This window comes from Gekko japonicus, unplaced genomic scaffold (genome assembly GCF_001447785.1).
Source record: "Gekko japonicus isolate JY-2015 unplaced genomic scaffold, Gekko_japonicus_V1.1 scaffold5238, whole genome shotgun sequence".
Classification (NCBI taxonomy): domain Eukaryota; kingdom Metazoa; phylum Chordata; class Lepidosauria; order Squamata; family Gekkonidae; genus Gekko; species Gekko japonicus.
In genome coordinates, this window is record NW_015162636.1 from 1 (window position 1) to 9,534 (window position 9,534).

General features: G+C 47.4%; 1 protein-coding gene across 2 annotated transcripts; it reads right to left on the bottom strand.

The window, feature by feature from the left end:
- Positions 1–580: 580 nt before the first annotated feature.
- On the bottom strand, positions 581–8,606 carry LOC107106374 (zinc finger protein 436-like). Of its 2 annotated transcripts, none has more exons than XM_015406510.1 (4): positions 8,545–8,606; positions 4,450–5,238; positions 3,033–3,153; positions 581–1,909 (listed from the first exon to the last, which is right to left on the bottom strand). In XM_015406510.1, exons 2-4 carry the CDS (start codon positions 5,200–5,202, stop codon positions 636–638), a joined length of 2,148 nt encoding a protein of 715 aa, XP_015261996.1. In that variant the 5' UTR covers positions 5,203–5,238; positions 8,545–8,606; the 3' UTR covers positions 581–635. The 2 variants fall into 2 exon arrangements, with proteins under 2 accessions (XP_015261996.1, XP_015261995.1); XM_015406509.1 differs by having other exon boundaries at positions 581–1,912.
- Between the last annotated feature and the right edge of the window lie 928 nt (positions 8,607–9,534).

A 9,534-nucleotide genomic window follows, 5' to 3' on the forward strand; every position in this document is an offset into this window, starting at 1 on the left:
CCAGTCTGAGTAGACCATACTGACATTGACGGACCAAGGGTCGGATTCAGTGTAAGTCAGCATCGTATGATCATATATGTAAATGTGCACGGAGGTTTATTGAATCAGAGAAACTCATTCTATACTCTGAGCACTTTTACAGTTTCTCCCGTCTGAGATCTCTGATGGTTAAGGACAGCGGAGATTCTTTTCCACAGGTATAACATTTACATGCCTCTTCTCCCGAATGAATTTGGTGTTTCATAAGGCGCTAGAGCAAGATGGGTAGCAATATTTGTCTGTCGCAGTAGAAAAGAGCAACAGACCAGTAGCACCTTAAAGACTAACAAAATTTCAGGCAGAGGATGAGCTTTTTGTGAGTCACTCATGAAAACTCATCCCCTGCCACAAATTTTGTTAGTCTAAGGTGCTACTGATCTCTTGCTCTTTTCTAGTGCTTCTTAAGGTTTGATTTGGCAGAAAAAAAGATTTTGCCACAAACTGGGCAGCGGTAGTTTTCCACCTGTGGATTCTTCAATGCCACTGAAGGTCTGACGTCTCACCCTTTCTCATTCTAGATTCTGAACATTGATGTGGTTTGTCCCTGTGTGGATCCTCTGGTGCCATTAAAGTCAGGATGAGGAACTGAATCTCTTTCAGCACTCGGGAGGTTTCTCCTCCATGTGGATTCTTTGATGCTTCCTCAGGGATGATATCCAATTAAACTTCTTTTCACATTCGGAGCACTGGTACAGTTTCTCCCCGGTGTGGGTCATCTGATGTACTGTGAGGCTTATGCAGTGGCTGAAGCTCCTTTCGCACTCTGAACATTTGTAAGGTTTCTCCCCTGTGTGGATCCTCTGGTGCTGCTGAAGGTGGAATGGGGAACTGAATCTCTTTCCACACTCTGAGCACTCATAGGGCTTCTGCCCTGTATGGATGCTTTGATGCTGCTGCAGGTGTGATGTGCGACTAAAACTACTTTCACACTCTGAGCATTTGTAAGGTCTCTCCCCTGTGTGTGCTCTTTCATGCACCGTGAGGCTTAAGCGGTGACGGAAGGCCTTCCCACATTCTGAGCACTGATACGGTTTCTCTCCAGTGTGGATCTTTTCATGCCGCTGAAGGAGGGAACTGGAGCCGAATTTCTGTCCGCACTCAGCGCACTTGTAAGGCTTCTCGCCCGTGTGGATTCTCTGATGCCGTCGCAGGGATGATCTCCGAGTAAACTTCTTCCCACACTCTGAGCACTGATATGGTTTCTCCCCTGTGTGGAGTGTCTGATGCTGCTGAAGGTGTGAGGCCCACCGAAACCTCTTTCCACACTCCAAGCACTTATAAGGTCTCTCTGCTGTGTGTGTCCTTTGTGGCACAGTAGGACTTATGTGGTCACTGAAGCTCTTCTCAGCCTCTGAGCCCTGAGACTGTTTCTCTCCTGTGGGGATCACCTGGTGCTCTTTGTGGCGTGGTTCCCCACTGTAGCTGTTTTCACACTCTGGAATTTGGGGGGGGTCTTCCCCTTTGTGGATTCTTTGATGCCAAGTAAGAGCTGTCCTCCAACTGAAGCTCTCTCCGCACACTGAGCAATTATATGGTTTATCTATCGAGTGAATTTCTTGATGTGAAACAAGATCCAAGTTCTGACTAATGCTTTCCCCAAACCCCATGGTTTCATTTTGATTTTCCCCTGTGTGAGCTGTGATACTTTTATTCCTTCTATTTTGGGTTGCTTTTTCTTCTTTGATCGGGATCTCCTGGAACTCCCCACCTTGGCAAGGAATGGGTTTATCATTCCTCTCAGCGGTGCCATTTCCGTCCTGCCTCTTTAGTCCACCTTGATTCCCGAAGCTTCCTTGCAAATCTTCATTCTTGATTTTGTACAATGATAATATCTGGAGTTCCCCGTCATTTTCATTCTCCTGTACATCACCTGCTTGAACAAAGGCAGAGAGATCTATTTTTACCACTCTGGCAAGAAGCCAAGTCTCAAATTTAAAAAGGTAAAGGTTCCCTTGCTCGAAAGCCAGTCAAGTCTGAATCTAGGGTTGCGGTGCTCATCTCCGTTTCAAAGCCGAAGAGCCAGCTCTGTCCGAAGACGTTTCCGTGGTCATGTGGCCGGCATGACTAAACACCAAGGCGCACAGAATGCTGTTACCTTCCCACCGAAGTGGTCCCTATTTATCTACTTGCAATTTCTTGCTTTCGAACTGCTAGGTTGGCAGGATCTTATATACAGTGCAAAGGGCCCAGAGTGGGAGGTTAAATGCGAGAACTGTCTACTCAGACTGGTAGCAGCTCTCCAGGGTCTCAGGCTGAGGTCTTTCACATCACCTACTGCCCAGTCCTTTTAACTGAAGATGCCGGGGATTGAACCTGGGACCTTCTGCATGCAAAGCAGAGGCTCTTCCGCTGAGCCACAGCCCTTCCCCTCTTAGGGCCTGAGTTTAAAAAAAAAACACACACACACCAGGAAGCCATTAAAAGAAGGCACATTTGGCAGAGCTTCTGTTCTTGGTTATTAACCTTCATGTCTTCACGGAACTTCCACGTTCAGGGGCAGAATGACAATGAATGCCAGACGTGGAGTGTGGGGCAGGTGATAAAGAATAAAAAAGCCAGAAGGGCTGCAGCCTTCTAGCCCAGCTTGAGGTGATGTGAAAGACCTCAGCCCGAGACCCTGGAGAGCTGCTGCCAGTCTGAGTAGACAAGACTGACCTCGATGGACCAAGGGACAGATTCAGTAGAAGGCAGTTTCATGTGTCTATGTGGGGGCTTACTGGAAGTATCTTGCACGCCACTGCAGGGAAGAGGATGTGGTACTGGATCGGCCTTAGCGAGGCTCTTCCTAACACCTCAGCTCTGGCAGGGTTCTTGCATTGAACCTTCCGCTCTGGGCCCTTTCCCCAGAATATCCAACCCTCTGGAGAATCTAAGGACAAGGCGGCCCCTTGAAGGGAGGCAAAGAGTCTCTGCTGAGCTCAGCCTCAGAAGGAGCTTCTGAGCATCTTGGACCTCAGGCCCCAGAAGGCCTCCCTCCCTCCCTCCCTCCTTACCCATCAGGATGGCCTCTCCATCCTCCTCTTCCTTGATGTCCACTGAAAACTGCTCCTGCTCGCCCTCAGACGGAGTCCAGCCTGCCTCAGAGATGCTCCCAGATGCCTCCTCCAAGGTCACCTGCAACAGAAGAGGGGGACCCTTTCAGGGCAGAGTGACAGATCTGGGAAGAGGGAGGGGTATAAAGGCTGAAGGACTCCATTCCCCATCCTGAATGTAACAGGGGGAAATCAGAACGGAGCTCCTTAAATGAACATACAGGCTGTCGAGGAGGAACATCTTTTGGGGCCCGAATGATAACACAAAAAGGAACTAGGAATCAGCCTGATGGAAAAGCATGGGGCCCCCCACACGGAGGAGAGATCTGACAGATCAAGTAACCAAAGGTTGCCGACAGTGTTCCCTCTAAGCTGAGTTAGTGTGAGCTGGATCACAGTTTTTTTAGCCTCCGGCTCACGCATTTTTGTCTCGGCTCAGGAAGGAGGGCTCCAGAGCAAACTAATTCATGCAGCAGCCAAATGGCTCGCTCACAACTTGAATTGCAGTAGCTCACACGGTAAAAATTTTTGCTCACAAGACTCCACAGCTTCGAGGGAGCACTGGTTGCCGGTTCCAGGTTGGGAAATTCCTGAAGATCTGGGGTTGGAACCTTGGGAGGGCAGGTTTAGGGGAAAGGGAGGGCCTCAGCAAGGTCTCCAACACTGCCACCTTCTCCAGGGGAACTGATCTCTGTAGTCTGGAGAGGAGATGTAATTCTGGGAGATCTCCGGGCCCCAGCTAGAGGTTGGCACTTGGCAACCCTAAGACGATGTCACAGATGCTGTGATCTAATTGTCCGTTCAGTTAATAGATATTCAGTTTTCCAGACCTCCTACAAATTTTAAGGAGAATAAGAAAGAGATTGGGTTTATACCCCGCCCTTCACTACCCAAAGGAGCCTCACAGCGGCTTACAATCTCCTTCCCCTTCCTCTCCCCACAACAGACACCCTGTGAGGGAGGTGGGGCTGAGAGAGCTCTTGAGAGAACTGCTCTTGAGAGAACGGCTCTGAGAGAACTTGTGACTGACCCAAGGTCACAGCGGCAGCTGCATGTGGAGGAGTGGGGAATCAAACCCGGTTCATCCAGATTAGAGTCCACGCTCTTAACCCCTGCACCAAACTGGCTCTCTCTTTAAATGTAAGTCCAACACAAAACAATTTGAGGGTGTGCTCTTTTAGGGAGACGTGGGGCCCCATTCACATGTTCCTAAACTGAAGGATACTACCCCCACCCCAAACACTCAACTTTATCTGAGTTGGATAATGGAGCCAACAGATTAGACAATCATACCACAGAGTTCCCCTTCACAGTTTTCGGGCCCGGCTTCACTCCAGGCCCTCCCGCACTCAGGGCTCACACAGCAAAAGGGCCTCACCTGCTTCTCCTGCCTCAAGAGGAACTCCTCGGCCAGGGCCACCACCTGCGAGCAGCTCTCAGGGCCGCTCTCCCTCACCCAGCTCTGGATCTCCGGGGGAAGGACGCTCAGCAGCTGCTCAAGGATCAAGAGTTCCAGGATCTGCTCCTTGCTGTGATTCTCCACTCTCAGCCACCCGCGGCACATTTCCCGCAGTTGGCTGTAAGCCCCCCGCGGCCCCTCGGCCTCCTGGTAACAGAAACGCCTAAACTCTTGACGCTGCTTCTCCCGGCTTAGGGCGTCTCCTCGCAAGATGGCTGCCTTCACCTTCCCATAATCCTCTCTGTCACTGACATCCAGATTGTTGAAGGCCTTCTCAGCTTCTCCGCTGAGGGCTGGCAGGAGTCGGGTCACCCACTCTTCCTGGGGCCACTGACAGGCTTCGGCCACTTGCTCAAAGGAGGCCAGAAAGGCCTTGGCATCCTCCCAGGGTGAAGGTTTTTCCGGGCATAGTGGAACTGTCCAGTGTGACTGAGGGGACTCTAATGTCCTGAGGAATTGCTGCCACTGGGTTTCCCACTGTTGCAGGGAGCCCTCGCCAGGTTCCTCTTTAACTAGTCCTGGCCTCCTTTGGAGGAATTCTCTGATATTCCCAGCCTGGAGTACATGAGGGGGTTTTGCCAATCTCTCTTGTGCCTCCCCTATCGTCGTGTCTTGCCCCTCCATTTTCATATTGGGTGATCGCTCAATGATATCTTTCCTATAGAAAGTCATGGGAATGAATTACAGCGTTCTTGACTACGCCTCTCCCTGGAAAAAAGAGACAGAGACAGAAAGAGAGAAAAGAGACAACTGGGTTTGTGTTCTCTGTTTTCATTTGAATGGGTCATATACAGTAGTTACAGGCTCTTGTACACGGGCAGTAGAGTTGCACTTGTCTAAATGATTCACAAAATTACTTGGATAAATTATTAGGACTGTGGTATAACTTGCTGAAACTAGGATCCTGCCATGTGGCTTTTGTATCATTTAATGTGTCATGTTAATTCTTATGCTTTGCTTCAGTTCTATTTCTACAACCCAAATGCTATTTATTAAATGCCCCATCCTGTCAATTGTAGTGATTCACTCTTGTGTAATCTACCTTGAGTCCAAGTGAGAAAGGTGGACTATAAATAACATAAATATTTAAAAAACAAAACAAAAAACATTTTATTATCAGGATATAACATGTCAAACATTAAAACATTCTGTCATTCATTATATACCCCTCTTTTTTTTTCTTTCCCCCTCCCTCCCTTTCTTCTGGCTTCCCGCAGTGCTCCCACACACCCCTCCTAGTCCTTCTTCTTATCCATCATTTTCTTCTAAAACAAAACTTAATAGGTAACAATTTCTTTAACTAATATCATCATATATTCAACTATTCCCGAGTTTTTTCTGTTCTTAATAATTATCAAAACAAAATAGGTTATTCTTTACGTCCCAATGTTTCTTCAAGTATTCTTTAAAGTCTATCCAGTCTGCAAAAAACCCTTCTTCCTCTTTGTTATTAAGTTTTCTTGTCAGTTTGTCCATCTCTACCATAAAAAGCAACTTCTTTATCCATTCCCAAATCTCAGGTGTTCTTTCTTGTAGGTCATTCTAGCTGTTGTAATCAAGTACCATATCAATGTTCTCTTTGTTATATTCACTTCCTCCATTTTAAGACCCAAGAGTAATATTTCTGGTTCTTTCTTAAAAGTACATTTCAAAAATTTTTGCATCTCATTATGAACCTCCGTCCAAAAATTCACTGCTTTATCACAAGTCCACCACATATGGTAAAAAGAGCCTTCTTTTTAATAACATAAATATTTTTAAAGTAAATATAATTTTTAATAAATCAGGCCTTTAGCATACTTTGCCCTGGGAAATCAGTTCCTACTAACCCACACCTTGAACTGAGCCCGGAAATTAAAAAGTATTCAATAGGGTTGATGCAATAGGGTTGATGTGATATTCACCCTCTGCCAGGGTCCTGATAGTATCTGGATTGGGGCTTTTTGTACCCGCTGAATGTGTCTTCAAAGGCAGGCCCCTGTGGACTGCAGTACAGTACTCTAGCCTTGAGCTTAGTCAATTCCTGTCTACTCCACCCACCAGAGGCTCTCTTGAGTCTTTCCCAACAAAGTCATATTGGTTGGTTTAGGGAATGACAGAACCAGGGGGGCCATGCATGCCAAACATGGGATCTGCCACTGAACCACGGTCTTCCCCCCACCACAGAAATGCCTTCCTCCCCATCCATGGGCCATGTACCATCCACACCTTGTGTCTCTTACCCGGTCTGTCTTGTACCAAAGGGAGTCCAAAAGAGCGGCTGCATCAACTGAAATGCACATTTTTTTCTTTTGCAATTTGCCTTTTTTTTACTATCAAAATTCAACAGTAGGGATTTGGAAACCCACATCTACCTGCAACATTTAAATCTAAAGAATCGAAGAATTCCCTCTTTTCTACGACAGGATCTAAGCTCCAGTTTAAAGGATTACCTCCTTCTGCATTGTGCTCTTTCTTTATAACCCTTTTTATTAGCCATTGAAACCAAAACTCTTATTTCAATGATTTTTTTTTAAAGGCAGAGATGTCATCTGTCTTTCTTCAAAACCCAGGAAACTCCACACTCTAACTCCAGAGTGAACAGTCTGGTTGTGGTAGAAAACTGCGAGAGTCCCGTAGTAATTTACAGTCTGGCAACATTTGTGGCAAGGGATGAGCTTCCATAAGTCACTGCTCACTCCAGAAGAAGTGAGCAGTGACTCATGAAAGCTCCTACCCTGCCACAAATGTTGTTAGTCTTAAAGGTGCTATTGGACTCTTGCTCTTTGCTACTACTACAGATAGATTAACCCATCTTGGTCTGGTTGTGGTTACTCAGCAGGGATGGCAAAGCACTGTAGGGTTGCCAGATACAGGTTGGGAAACTCCTGGAGATTTGGGGGTGGAACCTCAGGGACAAGGACCTAAGTGGGGTACAATGCCATAGAGTCCACCCTGCAAAGCATCCATTTTCTCCAGGGGAACTGGTGTCTTGTCTGGAGATGAGCTGTAATTCCTGGGGATCCCCAGGTCCCACCTGGAGGCTGGCATCCCTATGAAAGCAGTCAGATCTCACAGGTACACACAGGTGGGATTCACTAGAACAAAGTCTGAGTCCAGGGGCACCTTGAAGACCAACAAAGTTTAATTCTGGGTAAAAGCTTTCAATTGAGCAAACTTCAGAGGACGACGGAAGACAGGAAGGCCTGGCGTGATCTGGTCCATGGGGTCGCGAAGAGTCGGACTCGACTGTGCGACTGAACAACAACATAAGCTTTCATGTGCCTCTGTTGTGTCTGTTTCTTTACAAACCGGGAGCAGGAAATGGGAGGGATTGCAAACTGCAGGTGTATTTTATACTGTGTGACTGAGAATAATAAAGCTAACCTGGAGACTGAAGTGGAGGCGTTTTATTACGATATAACATTTTGGCGACAAACTGGGATGGCTTTTTTGCCTTTGAACCCACCATTCTGTTTTTTTACAAAAGTCCAGGGGAGCCTCCGATATAACAGCTTCTTCGGTTACTTCCAGGCCTCCGCGATTAAATGGAGACCCAGAGAAGGGACCCTCCTCCCTCTCAGTCTGGGTGGGAGGGACCGTCTCCACGCGGCCAGCTCTATCCTCACCGCGACCACCACCAAGCCCTCTCCGGGCATCCAAGACTCTGCCCTGATGCCCAAATGCCTTTCCACAACGGGATGCCGAGTGACCAGGAGAAACTCCTTTTAAAAAAATAAATAAATAGTACGATTGATCTGCAGAGATCAGTGGCAGGATTTGTTCCCGGCTTGGGAGGCGGGAGGTGGACCTGATCCCCTCCTGCTTCTTGCTGCAGATCCAGCGCCAGTTCAAAGCTCCGGATCCAGAGGTCGCAAGCAAGGCAGCCCTCCTCGGGAGCAGAAAAGGGGCCAGCCTGACCTCCTCCTGCCAGGCCCTGCTCTGCACGTGGGGGACCCAGAGAGACCCTTCCCCCGCCGCAGGGCTGAGCATCCCGGGGCGCTTCTCCCCCTTCCCTGTCCCTCGGCTCTTTACCTGTCCAGGCGGCCTCCAGTTTCGCTGCGAGCAAAGCCAGATCCCCCAAAGGAGGAAGTTGGAGGACTTCAGTATTTCTCGTTTCCCTTTGTATCCTCTCTAGGAACCGCGTCTCGGGCTGCTTCTTAACCCTCTGCTGGCTCTTCTGGACAGGGAGGGCGAAAAGACTCTTATTTAATGACTCCTTTCTTTTCAAGTTAAGGAAAAGATTAAATGAGCCTTTTAAGACCCTTCCTGCCTGGCCAAGGAAGTCCCCAAAGCGGAAAGTGTGGCTATGGTTGTTCATGCTCAGATGCATGGTCAGCCAATAGAAAACTAGGCTGAAAGAAAGCTAGTAAAAACCCTCGCCCGGTGAGGTCAGGGAACGTTCACTCAGTGCTTACAAAAGACTCTCCAGAAAGCAACAGTGAACACTTTAACTAAGGAACCCCCAAAAAGCAGCTAAGATCTTACCTAAAACAATCACTGCATTTTTGAAACTGTCAAACTGACCTAGTAAGGGATTGACAATGCACCCATTCACTATTAATTTTATGAAACAATAAATATTTAGAGATAGGAACTAGTAAGCAATCAAATAAAGCACTGGGGAAATTCTCCCACCCCACCTGAAACATGGATTGAAAAATAACCCACATCCAGATAGTTAAACCTAGGAGCTGACTTCTCTTCATTAGATTTAAAAAAAAAAACTATAAATGGGAGATTTCTACACCTCTCCTACAAGAGAGAACAACATAGAAGCTTGACTGTGGTATTCTCACAATAACCAAAAAAGCTGATGTTTGACACACAACCAAGCCAAGATATACCATTGACCAATGCAGACTGGATATTTCTGTAATTATCAAACGTATTGCATCCAAAAAAGGTGTTCCCCCCTCCCGCCGACATCTAATCCTTACAACAATCCTGCAAGGCATGTTAGTCTGAAAATGTGATTGGCTGAAGGCCATCCAATGAGCTTCCAGGCCAAGTGTGGATTTGAAC

Excerpts from the sequence above, each read along its gene's own strand:
- LOC107106374 (XM_015406509.1), bottom strand. The coding sequence starts at position 5,202 with ATGACTTTCTATAGGAAAGATATCATTGAGCGATCACCCAATATGAAA. Across the intron at positions 3,154-4,449 it reads TCTTGAGGCAGGAGAAGCAG|GTGACCTTGGAGGAGGCATC; the intron begins GTGAGGCCCTTT and ends CTTCTGTTGCAG. Across the intron at positions 1,913-3,032 it reads TGGAGAGGCCATCCTGATGG|CAGGTGATGTACAGGAGAAT; the intron begins GTAAGGAGGGAG and ends CCTTTGTTCAAG.